Source organism: Tenrec ecaudatus, chromosome 5 (assembly GCF_050624435.1).
Source record: "Tenrec ecaudatus isolate mTenEca1 chromosome 5, mTenEca1.hap1, whole genome shotgun sequence".
Taxonomy (NCBI): domain Eukaryota; kingdom Metazoa; phylum Chordata; class Mammalia; order Afrosoricida; family Tenrecidae; genus Tenrec; species Tenrec ecaudatus.
In genome coordinates, this window is record NC_134534.1 from 29,520,370 (window position 1) to 29,544,061 (window position 23,692).

At 43.0% G+C, this 23,692-nt stretch overlaps 1 protein-coding gene across 1 annotated transcript in view; it reads right to left on the reverse strand.

Annotated features, from left to right (window-relative positions):
* Window positions 1-3,324: 3,324 nt before the first annotated feature.
* Window positions 3,325-23,692, reverse strand: part of TRHR (thyrotropin releasing hormone receptor) — a 37,875-nt gene continuing 17,507 nt past the window's right edge. The window contains exon 2 of the mRNA XM_075550590.1: window positions 3,325-3,732. Within this exon, the coding sequence (XP_075406705.1) occupies window positions 3,325-3,732 (408 nt within the window). The remainder of the gene's footprint in view (window positions 3,733-23,692) is intronic.

The window sequence follows — 23,692 nt, forward strand, 5'->3', positions numbered from 1 at the left end:
CAGGGGAGTATTTAATTTTATAATGGCATTTGCTTAGGGTTGAAACAGTATGAACTGTTTTCTTTCAAATTTCCCAGGTGGTTCAAAACTAAAAGATTATTAGCAGGTAACGTTTTAAAAATTAAAATGAAAAATCTGGGCCCACATGTTGACTTTGAAAAAGCAGGAAGAGTGTATTTTCTTCTGTGTATATTATGTAACAATAAATGCAATATTTTTCAGCCTCTGCAATATATGGTTTCTATTAACTGGGCCACTAGGTCGAAGGAATTGTAATCAGGATGTAGGCTTAAAACAAGAGTAAACTGGGGGGAGGGGGGAGTCTTTTCTCCATTCCTGAGGAGCTTACACAATTTAGGGAAGCAGCTTTGATCTTGGATCTCTGATCTTATTAAAATAGAAATCATGGCTATAGTGATATTGTAGTGAATACAATATTGATTAGGCCTGACTCAGTTTTTGTCTATTTGGTCTGGGACATAATAGATTCTCAATGATATGAATTCCTTTTTCTAATGACAATTCTGAATACCCCAACCACTTTTGTTAAGCAACTTGGCACATGTGTGTTGCGTTTAGAGTCTCGGGGTGTTGCAAATGGTTAATGTCATCAATGGTTAACTGACTTCTGGGCCCTGGTCTACCCAGAAGTCGCTCTAGAGAAAACATTAAGGTTCAACTTCCAAAAAAATAAGCCACCGAAATCTTGTGGGTCACGGTTCTGCTCTGACATTCACAGGTTGTCATGGGTCGGAGTGCATTTGCCGGCAATTGCTTTGGTGGTGTTTGGATGTGCTTTCCGATGTGCTTGCTTGCTCTGGGCGGGGGGGCGGGGGGGTGCGATCTGATGCTCTCTGAAAGGGTCCCAAGGAGTGTTAAACCCAGGAGGAAAAGTCAGTTACAGTAGATGGCTTAGTGTCACGTGCATAGCCCTGTAGGGCGCGTCCTATAAATATATTTGCCTGTGTTTACGGATGCAGCGATGGGACAACACCGTCAACCTGGAGTCGATGAGGCCACTTTTCACAAAATCATCCTCTGGAGTGCACTTCTGATGGCAGTTTCCGTGAAGCAGTCTCTTGAACAGAAGTCTCTACCACAGTGTGATGCGCAGGCAGGCCTCAGGATATTGAAGGTTCAGTTCCTGACCACTGCACTAAAGCAAACCTCGTGATAACGTGAGCCACACAGATTTTTAGGTTCCCCCAGAGCATATAAAAGTGACAGTTTTACTATTACGTAGTCTATTATGTACGCTGTTGGAGTTAGGGATCATCAAGTCTTCTCCGGCCCACAGTGACTCTATGCACAACAGAATGGAACAGTGCACGGTCCTGTCCATCCTCACCATTGTTCCTACGCCCGACCTCATTGATGCAGCCATGGTGTCAATCCACCTCCTTGAGGGCCTTCCTCTTTTTCACCACCCCTCCACTTAACCACACATGATGTCCTTCTCCAGGGATTGGTCTCTCTTGACAATATGTCCAACGTATGTCAGATGAAGGCATGCCATCCTTGGCTCTAGGGAGCTCTCTGGCCTTCCTTCCTCCAATACAGATTGGTTTGTCTTTTCTGCAGGCCCTGGTACTTTTCAGAAGCATCTTGGAAAAGTGAGATTGTAGGAGGACTATCAAAATGCAACACACAAACAGGAAGTGAGTGCCTGATGTTGGAAAAATGGGGCCAACAGACTTATTTGATGCAGATTTACCATAAAAACATCAATTTTTTTTCTTCAAAAATGCAATATCTACAATGGACAATAAAGAGCTGTACAATAAAGTGAAGTTTGTCTGGATTATATATTGAGAAGATGGGAAGAGTAAATATTAATAGTAATTAACCTTCAGAAAAAAATACTTGAAATATAGAGATGAAACTGGGTAGAGGAAATGATAGCTAACAGGACACTTAAAGGTGTCTAGCACTTTTTGATCCAGAGATTAAAGATGAAGTATTTCAAATCATCTACTAGGACAATTTATATACTGAGAGAGGCTCAATGACCAATCTCAGCAGGTGAGTGATTTAAAAGAAATAAAGGTTAAGAATTGAAACAATGTCCTGGGCAGATTCAATTTCACACCTCTCTGATAAACACTGCCGAGCTCCTCTGGGCCAGGACTCAACAGAAGAAATCCTGATGCTATCAGGAACTTGGTTTAACGCTATTTGGGGGGGGGGGGGGGTGGCGGGTGGAAGCCAGCAGAGATTTTGCAGTGACTTCAAATCTGAAAACAAAATATCACTAACTTTGGGCATGGGTGGGAAGAACTGAAAATGACAAGCATGGCAGGACAGAAAGACAATTGCAGACAACTTAAAATCCATAGGCTGCCGTGCTCTCTGGCAGGGCAGCACCCGGAGGTCTATCCGCCAGGTGTGGGCCTTCCTCGAGTACCACTAAGCTTTAGTGAATGTTTCAGAGTGTAAAGCAGGGAGGATTCACTTTACCAGGTTCAGCAGTTCAAGTGCAAGAAGGTTCAAGAAGGATTTTCTTCCTTATATGTTTCAGAAAGAGAGCAAAACCTGCTTTTAAATATTTCATCATGTCTTAGCAGTTGCTTTCCAATATCACCTGATATTTTTGTGTTTTCAGTTACTAAACATTACTTCTACCATCCTACTTATTAGTGACGAGGCTCAAAGAGTTGATAGAAGCTGGATTTATCTAAAAGTCACATCTAATTTTTGATAGCTTTGAAATTCATTTTGTATTAAAGTTGAATGATGAGCTTCCACCATGTATGGTACAAAAACCACCTCATAATTTTATAAAGAAAAGTGACAGTTGGCTCTGTGTTTTAATACAGTAAACTAAAAATGCATTCTCAGCAAAAGAACTGTTCTCTGTATTTCCCCATCATCTCAGATAGTCATAAAATAGTCTGTACTGTCTTAAAAGAAACACTAAATACAAACATTTGAAAATCTGCATGCTGCCCCAACTATCAAATATTTACATATGCTTTGAGGGGAGAAGCCAGTTATTTGAAAAAGGTGTAAATTATGTAAAATCATGCTTAGCTTTGATATAAATTGAACAGCCTCAGAAAACACAGTGAACTTTTCAATTTAAATGGAAAGGGCTTTACTTTGATTTGTTGAGGCTGCTGTCTAGAGCGGATTCCCTTTCTCTGTAAGAAGGAATAGCGGAGATATTCCCATGCGTTGAAGGACTTAAGGCCAAGACTTGCTAGGACCGTGACAAAGACATTTCCTGCTCTGTCTTCACATCCAATTATTGGCCACTTCCTCTCCTTGTTGATAACGACACACATTCCTATTTACTCCGGCGTCCATTTTCTCCTAATTCGCAAGTCAACTTTGACTAAAGGTTACCTCAGAAGCCAAGCAGGTGTCCTCGAAAGACACCTTTGTGGCAGACAGGTAAGAGTCGGTGACGGTGAGGTCGTCCAGCTCTGTGCTGAAATGGTCGGACTCCTTGATGGCGCTGTAATTCAGGGCCACGCTGTAATTCGGGGGCTTCTCGGTGGGCTTCTGTTTGCAGTTGCAGAGCTTTCCGAAGGCCGCACGAAACTTCTGCGACATGAGGTTGTAAATCACAGGGTTGATGGCACTGTTGAGGTAAATGCAAATTCTGCAAAAGAGCAAGAACCAATTTTCCTGGAAAGGACTGGAGAGAAAGGAGTTGACAACCACGAGGGTCCTGTAGGGCATCCATAGCAGGGCAAAGAGAATCACGACCACTGCAAGCATCTTCGTGACCTGTGGCGAAAGAGAGAGAGGACCACAATGAGAACACAACACGGGCCCCCAAAGCTTCAGTGCCCTGGGTGTCGTCTGAGACAACGGCTTAATGCACACCGCTACCTGAAAGGTTCACGTGGCTACGGCACCGTGAGACAAGATGGACATCTACAATGAGGGGTGCTGTTGAGAGGGGGACCACCATGAGCAACTGGAGCTCAAGGAATGAAATTCTAAAGTGTCTGTCTTCAGGAAGCGGGGCTGAGGTACTTATTCACTGGATGCCATCATCCATTTGTCGATGGTACTTACACAACCAATCTCCCGGGATGCTTCCGCTGTAAAGTTCCTGAGACAGTAGACACCTGTGCTGGATACCGTCTCTAGCCAATAACTAGCCATTCCTGTAGTGGCTAAAATAAGAAAGTTACTAAGAAGGTATGACCCAAGGAACCCAAAGCTTTAGAAAACCTCATTAATTTTTTAGTTAATTTGCATGTGGCCCTGAGAAACTGTAACTAACCATCCCCAAATGTCAACTTTAAACGTGGTCCAATACTGCCCCTTCAAATTATCTCAAACAACAGACCCACAAGGTGTAACTTCACACCTGCTATGTGTTACACATAGGTCATGTTTACATAACTTAAAAGCTCTACAAAATAGGTATTTGTGTTAGTTGGATGATTTTATGTCAATTTGAATTTTTATGAGAGTGTAAAGATGGAGTCCAACCTGCCAATCAGGTCCGAGACTGATGATGCCTCCTTGTAGGTGAGTCCTCCCAGAAGAAACTGGGAGCCTCTCTCTCTCTCTGCCCCTCCACCTTCCTGCCTGCCTCCAGGGGCAGCCTGATCCAGGGAGCTGTCCGGTGCCCTGCCATGCTTCTACCAACCTTGGATCTACTTGACTCTGTACCCACTGGCCTGTGATCTTCCTGATTCCTACTTCACTTTTCGGGCGTTACAGCTGCATGAGTCAGAAGAAGAATTTATGGACTAGCAGCCAATTCATAGATTTAATTAGACTGGACTAGGATGCTTTCTAGATATATAATTTCCTGATATGAAGCTCTTTCTTATACATATATTAGTGTCACTGGATTAGTTTCTCCAGACTTCCTGGCCCAACACAGTATTATAACCTCTAATCCACACAGTGGATAATTCAGTGGAAAAATACTTCTCACAGGTAAGTACTTTGTTAGAAGCTGCAGCATATTCTAGCTGGGATTGGAATCGAACGTGGCCCAAATCCCAAGTGTTTGCTTTTACCACTGAACAACTTTGTTGTGGAGCAAAGGGAGGGAGAGGAGAGAGAAAACAAATTCCAAAATTTATGCATATTTCAGCAATGTACACAATGTGGTGGGACAGGCTGCATGAAGCGCATGTATAAGATTGCCTGGGGACAAGACTATGCACGGGCATAATTTAGTAGCTTCTGTCACTCCCCTGACTGCTTACTGAGATTCTGGTGGCTGGCCTGAATTCGCAAGTTGGATCATCTGAGTTTGAGGCCATAATTGGCTTTATTACCTGAATGAAGCCATACTATTTCACCTGTACCTCCATTTTTACATCAGAAAGCCTGCCTGATCGTATTATCTCATTAATTCATGAGGCAATTGAGAAAATTGCATCAAACAATGAATGTGATGGGACTTTGAGATTTTAAAATACTATGGAAATATGACTTTTTTTAAACCAGTGACAATATAAAGAGATTATGATATTTCAACAATCTGAAAGCTGTGTTCCCCTAAAGCTGGGCTTGCTTTAGGTGGAGCAATAACAACTGATTGTTTTTCTCTGAGAGCAAGACTTTATACAATTTGAAACATTTTTCCTTTCTCTCCAGTCTTCCATAGTATTGGAGAGAGTTCAGTTCCCTTAGTTTAGACTTTTAAAGTATTCTTACCTTGAAAAGTACTCAGAATAATAGAATGAACGGGCTCTTCCTCCATCCTAATCTCCTAGCTGTTTCATTCAAGCCTCCAAAGGCATTATCCCGACCTTAGGGCTTTGTGTAAAAATAAACAGGCTGCATTTAGACTCCTGCTATATCATTAGCATCTACAAGTCCTAACCTTGTACTTAGTCCTGTTAATGAGATTCATCTTGGTCCCCTGTGTGAGAGAGTGTGCTTTCCTCCCCAGCACTCTGAGTCTTCTGCCCTTGACCATACCTCTTCTCCTTCAGCTAAGAACTTCCCATGGATCCTCTAACGTCTGTGTAAGAAATACTGCTCCCTTCTTGCTGCGATTCCTTATGATTTAAAAGGAATTATTTGCCTCATTGTCTGGTTCTCCAAATGTCAACTTCTCTAAGCTTTATCACCAGGTACACACAGCCCTTATCTGTCTGTCTTTGGACCACCCATATGCCACCTATGAATCATCCCCCTACTCTCAAGCTACTGGGCTCCCTCTGTTTCCAGGACTTTGCGTTTGTGTTTGTGTGCTCAATGCTTTGCAGCTCCCTCTTCCAAGAATGTGACCCAGATCACAACCTACCCTTGTCTACCTCATTCACGATGTACTTCTCTTCCTGCTCAGTGTGTGTACGATAGTAACACGTGTTTTGCTAGCTGGAGTTACAGAAGTGGTTCGGTGGGAAACACAGTTTTCATATCAGTTCATAAAATACCAGGGAAGACACTCCAGAGATTCAGACTTCTTCTAGATACAGGACTGGTCTAGTCGGGCAAGAGGTTAACTGAAGCTTCATTGTTCCTAAGCAGACTGTCAGCTTAGGAGGATGCATGTTCTTTGTTCCTAGGAAGCCAAAGACTCAATTCATTGAAAAACAGTCTGAGTTCTGGGAAGCACTAGGATCATCAGCATCTTCATTTCCATCATCATCATCATCGCCATTACCACTGCCTTTGCTCTCTGCCTGCTACTCTTGATTTTTTTTTACACAACTCTCTCCTTCACACTTGACACCAGCCTCCTCCTCTCTGCCAGGAACAGAGCACTCTACATTTGAATCCTGGGCTTGATGTGGGAACAGATCGCTGTCACTATGACTTTTGAGCACTTTATGATTGGCCTAGTAATTCAACAGGTGCTATGGAAACATTGTCTAACAATGCTTATAATAACCCTATAAATAAGATCTTATTTCTATTTTACATAGGAAGAGATTGTGGTTGAGATAATTCACCTAAACACACATGAATAATAAGTAACAGAGTCACGATTTAAATCTAAGTTTATGTAAGCCAAAGCTCATCTATTTTTTTCCTTTATATTTTAACCTCTCTACAAAAATCTTTAATATTTTCAGTGATGAGATCCCTACTGTATTAACCCCATATGGTCATCAAATAATTTTATGCTTTATAATTCTAAACCCAATACATGAACTGCTTCTAAATTTCAGAAAGATTGAAATTTATCCACTTCACATTTTACTCTACCATAATCAGATGACACATTTAATTTACCTTCAGTAGCCACATACCACTTTACATTTTACATCAGTGAGGGGAGCAACATTTCATTGTCCTTTAAAGAAGAGCAGCTTGTCCCTTGTGCTCCCACAGTCTCTCTACTTACTTTGACATCACCCCTCTAACCAGCTTATTGCAGGGAGCTAGTCTGTGAGCTTCTCCAGACAGGCCTACACTTCCTTATTCCCATCTCCAGGAATTCAGCACCAATTGTGACACAAGGTAGCCCTAAGTAAAGGTTGGATAGATTCAAACATGTTAAGAACCACTTCAAAAAGTATAATCAACATTTTTGTGGGCCCTAATACTCCTAAGAGGGGGCTTCAAAATCTTGGAAAATGGAATAGAAAGATAGTGGAATTTTTCTCACAAACGATTTGAAGTTCCAAGTTTGTATTGTAAGAGAATCTTTGTAAGCATTTTACTTAATTAAAACAATTGAAATATGTTAAAACTTTACAAATGGAGATTAGGTTAACTAGTAAAATGAATCTTTTGATGAATTTTTTACTTTTTTGCTTGAAACATTAAAAAAATTTAAGGATGTGTAAATGAAACAAATATAATAATGTTTCTAAGATTGATCAAGAGGAAACTAGGCCTCCAATAGGAGGATAGAGACTATTATTTGATTTTTCTCTTAATTATTTCTGGTTAATTTCCAATATATCTGAGTGTTTTTAACAAATTCTTAAAATATTCATAAATTTTCTGTGTTGCCATAGCTCGATTTTAACAACACAAGAGAACATTCTGAAGGTGATTGTTGAAATTTAATTTTTGTAATTATTCTTGTTCCCAAATGAAGTGATACAACTCTCAAATTGAAAAAAACAAACAAAAGCTTTTATACATTTGAGTCAAGATCTCCTGACTCTTGGTTTAGTTATCTTTCTAGATAATTGCAAAAACAACAGTCTATAGTGAGCTGAAGACTCTCCCTGCTGTCAATAATGTGTGTGAAATATTTGGGAGGGATGATGCTGTTGCTAGCAATTCCTGAGAGCTTTAGGTCCATTTGTGGTTTTCCACACTCCACTTGGAGTGCGTTACTTCTAGAAAGTACTACTTAGGGGGAAAGGTTGTCATAACAGGTCAGGTGGGAATCCTTCAGGCCAATCTCTATTCTGGGGAACAAATGGAATAAAACATTAAATGAAAACATCCCCAAATGAAGAAAACAATAAAAGCATCTGTTTGGCAATCTTCAGGTCAATTAATAGCGTGACAATTTACTAGCTTCTATGTATATAGAGCTGGGAATAGTTTGATTAATGATCAGAACTAGTTTATTTGTCAGCCCAGGAAGACATAGAGATTTGATTGATACCTCCACTCCCTAAGGAACTCTTATATTTTGAATTTAGTTAGAATTCTTGTACTGATGATGGGTTAAAATTTTTGCCATAAAAGAGATATCAAATAGTGTCGGTATGAAAAGCCACCAGAAGCTTTCCCAAGAGTAGCTTCTGTACAATTCCGAAAAAAAAAAAAAAAAAGAGAGAGAGATGTGTGAGGGCGGGGGTTACTATCATATGGATACTCTTCCTTTGGAAATAAGTCTGTGCTATCAGCTTGCTAAATTCTTTTGTGACTTAATCACAAAGTATGGCAGGCATAGAGGAAAGAGAAAGCAAGCATATTATGGTTCTAAGGAACTTGGGCGGATCTCATGACTCCTGTCTAAACTACGTTCACTCGGAATAAGAAATGTAAAATTTGAACAACCCGTAAAGGTATTTTGAACTCTAACATTTTAAGAAAACAAAATTTACTTGCTATTAATGGAAATAAATCTGGGAAAATCTGAAAAAGACCTTTTTTTTTTTTTTTTTTTGCGTGAGTTAGAAAAGGAAGGATGTCACATGGAGGCTGAGGATATGCCTGACACAGCCTGGTGTTTTCAATAGCCTGGTTGACCCGCGAAAGCTGGACAACGAGTCAGGAAGACCAGAGAAGCATCGCTGATGCCTTTAAATGTTGGCGTTGGTGAAGAAAACTGAGCGTACCATGTGCTCCAGAAGAAGGAGCTCTGCGATCTTGGAAGAGATACAGCCAGAGAACTCCTTAGAAGCAAAATACTGTCTGACTGACTATGTAATCCGTAGGACTCAATCCTGGAGAAAGACGTGCTTGGTAGAGCAGAAGGTCGGAGTCAAGCAGGAGACCCAGAAGGAGCCGGATGACGCAGGGGCTGCCTCCGTGCACACAAGCAGTATGCTACTTGTGAGGGCGTGTGGGAGTTGCCCGTGACGTGCTCTGTGTGTTGCATGCTGGAACCAAATAGAGGGCATTTCCCGCCAAGGGCAGCAACAATGATAACAGAACAGTCAGGTGTGGTGGTGACCATGTCCACTTAGTTGGCATTTGATAGTTGAGGGTTATGGGGTCAGCGATGGTGAAACCATGGAATGTGGAAATACATGTCCTTCAAGGTGCTGATTAAACATACGATTTTGTTCCTAATCACAGTGATTATCAGTCATCATCTTAATTGCCACATTTACATTGATGATACGCTTTCCTGGGGTGCTGAAGATGTTGCTGAGATCATTCTAATTTCCTGTAAGTAATGGAGATCATGGTACATCTCTGGACCTGGAATCCTGGCTTCTTGAGTAACTGTTATTTTTTTTTTAAGTTCATGAAAACAAAAGTATTGAAGAAATGATGTTATAGAGAAGGACATTGATTTGAGGACACAGCTAATTACACCTTTAAAAGAAATAAAGTGGAGAGCAAATGCCTTGAGAATGATTGGGGCAGGGAATGTATGGATGTGCTTTATACAATTGATGTATGTATATGTATGGATTGTGGTAAGAGTTGTTTGAGTCCCTAATAAAATGTAAAAGAAGAAAAGAGAAAAAAATGATTAGGGCAAAGACTGTACAGATGTGCTTTATACAATTGATGTATGTATATGTATGAACTGTGAAAAGAATTGTATCAGCCCCAATAAATTGTTAAAATAAAATTAAAAAAAAGAAAAAAAAAGAAATATTCTTAAAAACAATCTGAAGAGTTTTTTTTAAAAGGAATTCTCAAGGAAAAAAACCACACCTTCTTTAATAAAAGGTTCACAGTCTGTTCAGACATGTAACTGCCCTTCAGTGGCAGAATGTGTATATTTCTGGGCACTGCTTGAGCCCTAAAAAGACAAAGCCTCACAACAGGAGGGGATGGTCACATCACTTGCACTTGAGGAAAATTTCATGCTTTTCCAATGAGGAATTTCAAGGGCATCACAGTAAACATTTTTAGGAAAAACTTTGAATGGACTCTTTATCAATTCTGGGTCTCATATTATAAAATGTGAAAGCTCTGTTTTGTGGTTTTAAGGACAGAATAAATCTGCAACAAATAATTTTATCACACTTTTATTGCAAGTAATGTTGGGAGGAATCTTTACCTGTGTACCTGCCATATAATAAATGTTCTATGCACAGCTGAGTTATTATTAAATAAGACTTGTTTTTTCACAATGTTAAAATACGACAATGGAGTTGTGCTTGAATTTAGGGCTCTGTAAATCAGCCAAAATCTCTACTTCTTATTCTTCTCCTGGCTGTACTTTTTTCATTTTCAAATGTATACTTCCTTCTGGAAACCTTGTCTTTGTTAATGAATAAAAAACCATTAGGCTTTAATATTCTAATGCCTTTCTTAAATGGTAGCAATATGTTCTGAGTTTGGACTCTGTCCATGTCCTTTGGCCTGGCTGCATATTCTCAGAGTGTTCTGTAACTCAGAATAGTTTGCTCTCAGGCTGGTCTTGGCAAAGTGACCAATGACCCTTACATCTTGTTACAGTAACTGAGCCAATTGAAGGATAAACTTGATAATTAAATAAATCTGAATGGGGTCAAGCCTTTGCACTGATTAGGAGCTCTGGGAATTTCCTCTTGCAGATTGCTCTGCTATGTTTTGACTTGGTCAGTGATGGGACACACAGTTTTAAAAGGACAGTTATAATCAATGTGAGGTGGCTTGTGTCATGGAGGGAGATCACCCGTAGGGTTTAAAAATTAAATGATGGGGCCTGGAAAGCTCTTGGAATCAACTTGATGTCAGTTAAAGGGTAATAGAATTGAGTAAAATTGGAGTGATGATTCACAGTGGTGAAATTATACAGTGCTGTATTATGCATTATCAATTATCTACAGATTTTACCTGGGGAGTCTAGCACACAAGTTCTTGACTCCATCTGTCAAGTGCTGAATCTAAATGTCCCATTCAGAATAGCCATTCTGGCAAGACGTTCAGGGGTGTTTTTTTTGGGGGGGGCCTCTACCTGATTAAAATGTCCTTAAAAATATTAGTGGAGATCCACACCAGAGAAACACTGGTTGTATTTAGTAATGGTTGGAAAAGAAAAAAGACATAGGGGAAATAATGGCGAGGTAGGATATTTTTGAGTATACATTTCTAAGTGTGGTTTATACAATAAAATGATTTTCTTTTAAAAAAAATGTCTGGGGTTGCTAAGGAAAGCAGAGCTGTTTCCTGAGGAAGACACTTGGGAGACAGAGCATTGGACTACCGGTCTAACTCGCAGTGGGGTACTGCATGGCTGGCAGAGTCTGCGCTCACACTGCTTTGGGAAGGTAGCAGTTGGAGTGACAGGCCAGCATATGACTGTGTGGCCTACAATGGGATCCTTCCCCGGAGAGTTTACTCCAGCTCACTGCGGTCAAGTCCATGGACACATGGCGACTCTGTAGGCCAGGGTAGAACTGCCTCTGTGATTTCTGAGACGGTAACTCTACTGGGAAAGCCTCCTCTCTCCCCCAGGAGCAGTTGCTTGTTTTCAGCTGCCGATCTTGCAGGTAGCAGCACCACAGGTAACCACTCCACCGCCGAGTTCTTTCCTAAAAGTACTAAAACCAAAAACCCCAAAACCATTGCCTTCGAGCTGATTCCAACTCACAGTGACTCCATTGTTACAAAGTAGAATGATTCCCCAGAGGAATTTTTATGGAAATAGATGACTGGGTCTTTTTTCCAGGACCTCCCCTGGTGGGTATAACCCACCCATCTTCGGGGTAGTGGTCAAACTCAAACCATGGGCACCACGCAGGGACCAGCAGTAAGAGTTGCAGCTGCTGGTCTACCATCAAGTTGATTCTGACTCGCAGCAACTCCATGGGACGGAGCAGAAATGCCCCAGTGCCTTTTGATGTCTGTAATCTTTTCCCCTGTGGAGTCACTGGGGGCTTCAAACACCGGTCTGGTCTGTCCCCTACAGCTGAGTTCATAAGGGAGTCACTAAGCTTCAGAGGACTCTGCACAGAGCTATGCATGCAAGGCTAGTGTGGCTGACTCCAGGAAGCTTTGCGTGTTCAAGTGCAAATTAGAGTAGTAAACATGTGAATAGTTGGAACTTGGAGTGAAGGAACTTTGAGCAGTGCCAAGGGCTCGGCTAAGTTACATGTCAATTGCTCAGGAGAAGAGAGGCTCTGTGATTAGAAGCCTAATTTTCCCCCTAAGACAGCCACACTTGAAGGACGGGTGCGTTCAACTTGAACGTCTTTTTTTTTGCTTTATTATAGAACCTTGTAGTTGATGAAAGGAAATCCCTATTCCTGGATTTTGAAAAACTGAAAAAGAAAACCTGGGCTTAATGGTTGGAAATAGTTTTTTTTCAGTGGGTTCAGTATTTGCCTGCTCACTGAATGACTTGCCATGTAAACCTACCAGTTGCTCCACCGGGGAAAGACAAGCCTGTCTGCTCCGGCCCAGATGTACAGTCTCAGAGACCCTGAGAAGATGTGCTCTGTCACGGAGTCAGAATCCACTCACTGTCAGTGGGCTTTGAGTGTTTAGTTTTGGGGGAGCAGGGAGCCGGGCACGGACTCTGCCCTGGGGTTTGTGCAGGGAGCAGCTAAGGAGGAGGTTTCCGTTCACACGGTTTCACGGAGAGTCGACGGGATGTAGGTTTCCATGTTCACGGTAGGACCCTTCTGCTAAGGGTGAAGAACAGCTGCGTGCTAGGTAAGATTTCCAACTACACTGGAGGGTTAGATGCAAAACTTTCCCGAATCCTAGTAAGTCTTGTGACTCGGAGGTTTCCGTATTGATTCCAGAGCTGGATCATTGTCATGGAGGAAGGCTGCCTCCCCTCGTGTTGCTTGGATGTTTTCTCGTTCACAGGAGGCAGATATTTGGAAACACGCTGGGAAGGGAAAAACTCAGCTGGCAGCACTGGGATTCCAGTTTCAATAACACAGCCGTTTAGAAAATAAAATGTCCTGCATTCTTTCAGGAGCCACGCTGGAATAATGCTACCGCTCATCTGCTGCGGGCTAAGCTTGCTCTTTAGCCTTTTCCGACATTTTCTGTCTTCCAGGTGAACGACTGGCAAATGACTAAGCACCCTGAAAAGGCTGCCCTCCTAACCATTGGCTTTACAGTCCTCACCTCTGTTCTCTGGGGTCCGGCTACTTCTCCTGGATCTGGGACCTGAACATTCTGAATGGGACTTCGGATTGGGAGTGAGCAGCTGTTCGTGGTAATGCTTCTCTGAAGCGCTCCATTCTCTCTGAGGGAGATACTTCCCAACCGTGTCTGGTCCCTGCGATTCTCCGCTAAGTGGTGACTCAGGGATACAATTCAGTGATTCAGTCCTTGCTTCTTATGCAGAGACTTGTGTTTGATTCTCCCACAATGCACTGTAAGTGCAACCATCCTTTATCTGTCTTCAGAGGTGGGGGTGTTGCTCTGCCGCTGAGCTGGCTTCTGAGGAAATTCTAGACGAGGAAGAAAAGTGGGGATCTACTGCTGAATAATCAGCCGAGGAAAACTTTGTGGATCACAGTGGTCGGATCCCTTTGTTCACAGGGTCACCCTGAGTCACCTCAATGGCCGATAACAGTGACAGTAAGGACAAGAGTCTGCTGTGCAGACCAACAGATCACCACCTGCTCCTTCCTCTGCTCAGCTGTCAAGGACTTGAAAAACTGTAAATGCGAATGAATGATGGAGGCACAGGAAGGTGATCTCTAAATAGAAGTGACCTTCTTCGAGCTGCCAAGTTCATTGTGAGTGTTTCATTTCCTTGCCTCCCAAAAGGTCTTAGACAAAGTCCCTCCTCGTGGGGCTCTGAGTGCCTGGGAGGCAGCCAGTTCCTCCTCCACCCGTGCCTCCTCCCAGAGAGACAGCGTGTTCCATGCTCGGGCCCATCTGAGTTACAGGGCTCCTTGTCTGGCTGGCCTAGAAGAACTGAGAGAGACAACCAAAGTGGGGGAGGTGCGTCTCTTTCCTTGGGCAGCTCATAACACAGACCTTTCCCCCTGCTTTCCACTCGCTGGTGTGCTAAACGACCTGGCTTCCACTCAAAGCTTCATCACTCAAAGCTTTCTCATGCTTGCTTTGACTACATGGACCAAAAAGTACCAGAATCAATTGCAAGGAGAACTTCAGAACACTTCATAGAATGCGCTGTACTTTCCTAATATGAGACTCTGCGACGAACCTTTACCCCATCTTCAAATCTGCGGTGTTGGAAGGGACCATTGGCTTTGTCATCATGTTATTAACCTAACAGATTGAATGGAATTTCTTTGCACTTACAGGCTTTCATAGTAGTACACTAAGAATACCAATACTTTATTGAACACTTACTATTGTTCAAATGGCACCAGGCGCTTTGCTGCGTTATTTAATCTTCATAACACTTTGAGTTAGATAGCTTCTATGTCTTACCGACGAAGGAACGACAGACAGATCCAGAAAAGCCAGCATATCTAGACAAAAGCCCTGACCCACGTCAAGATGCTACTTGTCAGACTGAGGTGCACCTGACCCAGCCCACGGTCTTCTCCATTTTCTCACACGCACTCGAGAGCTGGACAGTGAAAACAGAAGACCAAAGAAGTGATGGATTTAAATTGGAATTCTAGTGTCGAGGAAGAATATCGAAAGGACCACAGGCTTCCAGGAGAACAAACAAATCTGTCCTGGAGGATGTAGAGCCAGAATGATTCTTAGATCCTCACATACTTTGGACATGTTCTCAGGAAAGACCAGTCCCTGGAAAAAGGACAGCATGCAAGGACAGTGGAAGGTCAAATAGGAAGACCCTCATACAACATGGACTGACGCAGTGGCTTCAACATGGGCTCAAGCAGAGTGCTGATTGTGAGGATGGCACAGGCCTGGGCAATGTTGCACCCAGGGGCTGCTGAGTCAAAGCCTGCTTGGTGGCACTTGAAGTCAACATCCTACCCTGCCAGGGACATCCTTCTAGAGAGGGCCTGCCATGCATGAATGAATCATTCACTGGTGATATTTGATGTCTGATCTCTCCTTGGCATTCCCTGTGGCCCGTAGCCACTTGCAGCCCTCGGCAGAAATGCGCTTAGTATTTTGCATCTGGTTTCTTCTCTTTTATGTGAGAAGTTGGTACCAGGAATGTGCACTTCAAATTTCCTCTCCAGGTCTAAAACAGTGCTTGGCATAAAATAATGCTTGAAATTAAAAACTAAAAAAAAAAAAGCCAAAATTCCTTCTCAAGAACCTGGAAACAGCCTAAATTCCCATCAATAGCAGACACACAGTGGTTCCCTCTGGTACAGACACACAATGGAATACTACACATCCCTAAAAACAGCAATGAAATCACGAACCACCTCAATGCATGAAGGGATCTGGAAGACATGCTAAGAGAGTTACACAAACACAAAAAGACAAATACCATATGTATCCACTGCGGGAGGAACAAGCAGCAAAATCAGCATAAGCTCCAGCTAGCAGGGCATCCAGTCTTCTGGTGGGAGACCAGACAGCCTGGTAAAGAGCCCAACCTGTGCCAACGAACTACACAGTGTCCTCTAAAGTAAGCATAGTGTTGGCCACTGGGCCGGAGGGCACCTCTGGACAGCCGGGATCAGATGGTTCGGGTAGAGGGGCAGCGGTGGGGTGGGGTAGGTGTGTGGGATGCGGTCTGCTGAGTGATAGCCCTGTGGATCTGGGGTGAAGTCCCCTGGAGAGGGAAATGGCCCTATCAGAGGGATGAGGTTTACTGATGAGAGGGGCAGTGCAATAGGGGGGAGAGGGAATGGTCAAGTCAGGGTGAACATAGGTGCATGTCTGTTGGGGGGACGGGAGGGAGGGCTGACTGCCACCTAGGGGTTGGAGAGTCTGAGGATGTTCTTGGGATCACTAGGTAGGGAGCGTCTTTAGTGGCATGCAGCAAGAGGACAGAACTGACCTAGGGACTCTGGGGGTGTCCTGAGAACCCAGGCCAGATGCTACAGAACACTGGAACACTGAGTCCTGGATTTTCGCCGTGCATGTCATGCTCCAGTGGCTGCACTGATGAGACTCCAACTAGGAATTCCATTGAGTGAACTTGACTCTACCCCAGACACACCTGTAACTGGAGGTCTGAAGCCAGAAAACACATGGCTCCTGAGGTAGAAGACAGCTGTACCAAGGGCGGTGTACTGTTGGTTGGTTAACCCACAAGGTCTTGGTATATCAACACCCTGTATGCTGTATTGAGACACGTATTATTTCAGCAATCCTGTGATGGCCATTCGGTTTATGCTCATTTGTATTAGGTGTTTCTCATGGGTGCATCGCCATTGGGGCCCACCCTCTTAAAGCCCGTGCTATTTGTTTCTTTATTTTTTGGGAAATGAAAGCCAGGGATGTTGATCCTACCCTACAGGGAAAGAAACTATAACAGGCACGTGGGGGGAGGGGGACTTAGAGGGATGGGGAAGATAAGAGGGAGCTGATGTCAAGAAGTCCAAGAAGGAAAAGTATGTTTTGGAAAACATGTATGATTATGGAATAAATTATACAATTATGTTTGACATGATTGAATTATGGAATGATACGACAAATGTATTAGGTCCCAGATTACAGCAAATTAAAAAAAAGGCATAGATCCAGGAATGAGTTTTGAGCTCACACTAAATCCTAATTTTAACTTAAAAACAATTAATTCTTACACCATGGCCCTGCTCAGTACTCATCTTCACGAAATGCTCACTGAAGATAAGGGTGCTACAACAAAGAGTGGTGAAGAAAGTAGATGGTGCCTGGCTATTAATCAGAATAGTGTCTGGGGTCTTAAGGCTGGTATTAAAACACACAGGCATTTAAGCAAGGAGTCAACTCAGTCCACACGGAGAAGCACAGCAACTTGTGGGATCCAGAGATGACAATTACAAAATTCAAATATGGTGAGGAGGAAGGCATGATAGCAAAAATTGTGAACTCCCAATTTATTGAAGGAACTGGGGGACGGTTGTACTCCAAACCTATCTACAGAGTATCTTAGTCAGACCAGGCCATTGGCAGATACACTCTAGCCACATGCCAGAGTCTCAAACTACCTAACAGGCAAAGACCATTGTAATCTTGATTATGCTGGATCGACCTTGATACCTGGCCAGCTGAACAACCTATAGACAGGACTTGTATAAGTTCTGGGTGAAAATATCTCTTATTAGTTCCATGGCAGAAAATCTTCTTTGGTTTTTTAAATGTTTATTTTTTTGGGGGGGTGGGGTGGGGAGTGTCTGTTTCTTCTTACACATATTTGTATATATTTTCTATTATGTATGTTTTTAGCCTTACCACCTTAGTGTGATTTTGGTTTTTGTCGTTTTCTGTTGGGTCTCCTGACTATGAAGCACAGGAGTGGATACATAATGTGAATAACTGATACAAGGGGATATAGGAAACACTACAGGGGTGAGGAGGGGAGGGTAAGGGGATCTTGGGAGTAAAGTGAAGATGGGGGCAAACACTAGAATGGATTGTTGTTACATAATTCATCTTGGAGGCGATTTAACCATGGGAGGGGGGATGCTCTAAAAAATTGATGTGTGGGGGTGATTGTACAATTCTTCTTGATATGATTGAATAATTGATCTAGAAGTTATGTAAGTTACTGGCCAATAAAACTGTTGGGGAAAAAATGTTCAAAAGCAAAAAAAAAAAAAAAAGAAAGAAAAGAAAAAAGGAGAATGTACATGGTGGATCAGACTGAAATCATGAAGAAGAAAAATTCCCAGAGGGCGGCTCATTATTGTGCAGGAATAAAGAACAATTGATAAGCTGCTACAAAGAACTTAAGAAATGTAAGGCTCTGTAAATGCTTCTGCAATGTGATTTATGCCGATTTCAGTTCCCTTTACTGGATTTTGACTGACACTATGTTAAAATCGACCAAAGGAAGATGGAATTTGATTCCAAAAGAGACATCCCGCTTCTGTTCTCTCTGTTCTGTCTACTCTTTACATTCAGTCGTTGTGGCTTCTCTGTCACTCAGGAAGCCCAAGAACACGATTGAACTGTATGCCACCCTCGATCTAGAGAATACAAATTTGTGATGTTAGAGTCTGCTGAAGCCCGAGAGAGTGAGCAAAGCACATTTACTGGGAAGACAGAACCCAAACGAAGGCAAGTGATGCTAATGTGAGCAAGGAGTGGGATACATCTGAACTTCCCTGTTGGTCATGTTGTGGAGTCCAGGCCTATCCAGTAACTCGTTATTTATCATTTATCTCTTGAGTGCGTGTTATGCTTCAGCACTGTGTCAAATATATAATACAAAGAGGCTTCAAAGCATTGGTAGAAAAATCTGTTATCATGTCATTTCATTTTCACACGAACTTCTTGAAGCCTCCTGGAATGTTCACAAATAAACCTGTAATAGGAATAATGTAGTGGTCAGCAAACCTCGCTGCATAGGGCTAAGTAAGGTGTAGTCCCTTGTAGGCTGTGCAGTCTCTGTCACAGCTATCCAGCTCTGCCCTGGAGTGTGAAGTCGGCCACAGAATATAAATGGATGGGCATGGCTGCCTTCCAACAAAATTTTATTAAAAATAAAATCAGCAGAGGCTAAACGTGGCCCATAGCTGTAGTTTGCTATTCCTGGAACAATTGAGCATTAAAAAGATACACAATGGCATAAAAGACATTCCAAACTACTGTGATTTATACATACACACCCCACCCCAAATTCTTCATTGAATTATGAAAAAGAAACAGAACCTATGGGAAATGTGTGTTTTGATTTAAAATGAGATCTCTCGTCTAAACAGCATCATGGTTAGCCTTATTACCCTACCAATACCTTAGAAAGTCATGAGTTAACTTCACTTTAAAAAGTCCTGGCAGCTACTCTTCCAGAAGAGAGGCACCCTGTCGCTGGTGGCAGTTGCCATTGAGTTGAGCTGACACACAGAGACCTTATGTACATGCATAATGGAACGGAATGCCGGGCAGACCCAAATAATGTGTACCAAAGACACCGGGCAGACCCAAATAATGAGTGCCAAAGACACCGGGCAGACCCAAATAATGAGTACCAAAGACACCGGGCGGACCCAAATAATGAGTACCAAAGCCACCCCTCAGGGAAATAGCAGTGTTCTCTTACCACCCCCAGGGACTTGTCTTCTTTCTCATGGTCTTCAAATGTTATGTACTTTGAACTGAACTGTTTTCTAATGTGAGTCTTCAAACACAAAGATTTTGATTACAAGTGATATCATGAAATATTCTTATAAATTCTTTCTGCATGATATTAACCAAGGAATCCAAAGTGGAATATTCAAACGGTGATTCCTGAGCTGGGAGGAAAGGGGTCTACGGAGGGTTGTAATAATCACTTGGTAAAATTTTAGAAACTCTCCGATCTAGGGTGGTGCTGCCAGGTAAGCTTTGGTCTACTAACCCAAAGGTCAGTTCATTGGGCCAACCAATTGCTTTCTGGGAGAAAGATGAGGCTATCTACTTCCGTAAGGAGTCAATGTCTCAGAAACCCATGTTAGGACGCTGAGTTGGAATTGACTCATTGGCAATGGATTTGGGTTTGTTTTTGACTCCGCAGCCACGAGTCTGGGAGATGTACATGACAGTATTTGTATGTGTAGGAGAACCCCACTGCTTCTAGTCTGCAGTGAGATGGCAGTGGGATATGTCTCTGCTACTGAAAAGAGCGGTCCTGTTCCTCAGGGCTTTAGGGATGAACTAAAGTTGATGGAACACATTGCGAAGAGACAGTATGTCCAACTCCTTAAGATGACTGTAGACATAGCTGATGTCTGTATTTATATATCTATACAGACCATGGACCGCTGAAAGAACAAAGAGGTCTGTCTTGAAGAAGTACAACCAGAATGTTCTTTGTACATGTGCACAGGGAGACTTTCTCTCACAAACTTTGGACATGGTGTCAGGAGAGACCAGTCCCTAGAGAGGGAAGGGTAAAGTAGAAGGACGGCAAAAAGGAGGAAGATCCTGGATGACACAGATGACGTGGTTACAACAATAGGCTCGAACATCGCCACATTGTGAGGATGGTGCAGGATGGGAGAGTGCTTCCTTGTGGTACGTGGGTGGCTCTGAGTTGGAACTGCCTGCAGGGCATCTGGCAGCAGTCTGTCTAAGATCTACATGCACATATTGGCTAGCGAGAAGAGGAGAAAGTGGCTACTCATTACAAAGGTAATAGTATTTCTCTCAACATGACTGTATCCCAATTGATCAAGAAGCCTTATTTCTAAATGCAGCATTTATATTTCCCTTTAGGGAAAAATGCTTTTGTGAGTTTTATTCCTGCTAACCACTAGGTTTTAAGTTGCCTTTTTGATGTTATCTGTGTTTTTCAACACATTCTTTATATTTTTAGGTGTTACTAAGCACGTCACCTCTTTCCTTACTTCTTGGAGTTGTGTGGCTTCAGTGTGGCAGACAAAGCAAGGTGAGCTTACTGAATAAAGAGAATTCTGAGCCTCATCACTTTCCTCTGTGACATTTCAGAAGACAGAAGTGTTATTTGACAGTGTGCTTACAATAAGTTGTCGATTTGGGAAATAAATAGAATAGCTTCCTTACATGCTCCTAAGAGTATCTTAATGACCATTAACCAGTGGTTTAATGACCAATTGAAAGAATCATTTATTCTGTCACACCCAGAAGATTTTGTCTTTTGACTGCTGCTAAATGTCCTTACGGCACCGTAGGTTAAACGTCTGACTGCTAAGTTCAACCCCAGAGACAGACATCTGGCGTTCAAAGTCACCAGAAAAAAAGATGAAGTTAGATGCAGGATTGAAAAGCATGGAGGTTATTTTAACGACTAAGGAGCATCTGCCCCAAATCTTCATATTTGTAATTACCTCATATGTATGTGAAAGTTGGACACTGAATAAGGAAGACCAAAGAATAATGGATGCATTTGCATTGTGGTGGTGGCAAAGAATATTGAAAGCACCATAGATGGCTAAATAAATCTGTCTTGGAAGCAGTAAGGCCAGAGTGCTCCTGAGAGGCAAGGGTGGGGAGACTTTTCTCATGTACTTGGGACATGTTGTCAGGAGTGACCAGTCTCTGGAGAAGGACATCATGCTTGGTAAACAGGAGGGGCGGTGGATGAGAGCAAGGCTTTCTAGAAGGTGGCTACAACAATGAGCTCAAGCATCAGTACAACTGTGAGGACGGGCAGGGCAGGAGTGTTTTGTTCTGTTGGACATAAGGTTGCTGTGGGTTGGAACCCACTCAATGATCCCTAACCACCTGCCATCTGCTCCTATAAAGATTACAGCCTCAGCACGCCACGTGGGCTCTCTGCGGATCAGTAATGACTCAGTGGCATGGTTTTGCATTTCATGTGCCACTGAGTCCATTCCTATTCAGAGTCATCCCGCAGGAAAGGCAATTCCCCCAGAGGCTGGGATATTTAGGGAAACAGTTCGCCAGGTCTTTTCTCCCGTGGGTTTGAATAGGTAGCTGCTGAGTGCATAAGCTGTGTTACACAGGCTAACTGAACAAGCAAACTCACTGCCATCTTGTCAATTCTGACTCAGAGCGGTCCCTCCCCGAGGGCAGAGTAGAATCGTCCCTCTGCGTTCCAAGGCTGAAGCCTCACTTTTTCCCCATGGATTGGCTGGTGGTTTTGAACTGAGGATGGTGAGGTTGTGGCCCCAAATGTAACCCATCAGGGATCCTCAGCTCACAGACCACAGAGAAGGCATATGATTTCTTCTGGCACCTCAGCCTGCACGATTCAAAAACCAAAATTCCAGAGAGTTTTCTCTTTCTGTGCCCTGATGTCTGCCTATTTGGAAGCATGCTTAAGATGATGATAGGAAGCCTCGCTTGATTAATTATCCTGAGGCAGTAGGAGGAGGCAGGGAGGCACTGCAGCAGAGGTTGCTAGTAATTAGCTTAAGAGTCATGGTCAATACTGGTTTTCCACCTGTCTGAATTCTGGGTCTGCATTGGATCTTGAGTGGCTGGCACAGACTCCTTGAGTCGAGAGAGCACCCCTCGGGAATAAACAAACATCCTGCATTGTATGGTGTTAAGAGCGGTGTGCTGATAGACTGTTATTACTGTTATTATGTGCAGCCTCCCTGCCTTTTGCCATTAGTATTTATGAGGCACAGAACCCAATATCCTTGCTGATGAGTGAGCAGGGCCGAGCACCCTTACCTGTGTTGATTTCACTGAGTGTTTGTGCCTCATGATGGACTCTTCCCTGGAGGGAAAGTCCGTAGCAACGTGAGGAACAGTGCAAAGTGAAGGGTCACTTTGTCACAGGACTGATGGCTCCTGCATTTCTTTCCTTTAAAAGCAACCTTCAGAGAGAAAGCACAGGGAGCCAAGTCATTTGAGGGGAACAAGAATGGACTGAGACTTCAGGACACATTGCTGGAGATGTGAACAAAGGAACCTGCCTCAGGGTTGTGACGCAGGAGTGACTGCCCAGGAGGGGACCCTCTCAGTCTTTCTGAATAAGGGGGGTGGGAGTGACTGAAACACTTGGCTTCCAATGCAGGCAAATAGAGCTCTGGTGGTGTAGGAGTTACACATTAGTTAGGCTACTAGCCCCAAGGTAGGCGGTTTGAAACAGCCAGCCGCTCCCTGATAGAGTTATAGTCTTAGAAACATCCACACCCTGTCAAACAGGGTCTCAATGGGTCAGAATTTGGGTTGTTTTGAGCCATAATTGACTCTGTGGCAGTGAGTTTGAAGAATCCCTGCCCCATGGCAAGTTATCAAATTCAATCTTTATCACAGATCTTTGGCCTTGTAAGGAGCCCTGGTGGCGTAGTGGTTATAGGTTGGGCTGGTATCCTCAAGGTTAGCGGTTCAAAATCTACCAGCCACTCCTTGGGAGAAAGATGTAGTTTTCTACACCTGAAAAGAGTTATAGTCTGGGAAACCCACAGAAGCAGTTCTACCCTGTTCTATAGGGTTGATACGAGTCAGTATAGACCTTGATGGCAGTAGTTTAGTTTCTTGAGTTTTGGTTTAGCCCTTTATCTTAGTTCTTTGCCTGGGAAAGGGAAACTAAGTGCTAAATGTGACATTGCACTGGTTGAAGATTGTCTTCACTTTCAACTTCAAGGGCAATAAGTGCCTGCTAGTTTGGGTCAATGAACACATCTCATTTGAAAATGACGCCACCCAAAAAGAGCTTCAGGAGTAGATTCTCTTCAATAGCTTGAGTAAGATATTTTATTTGGAATTCATCTAGGGACAGACTCTCTCC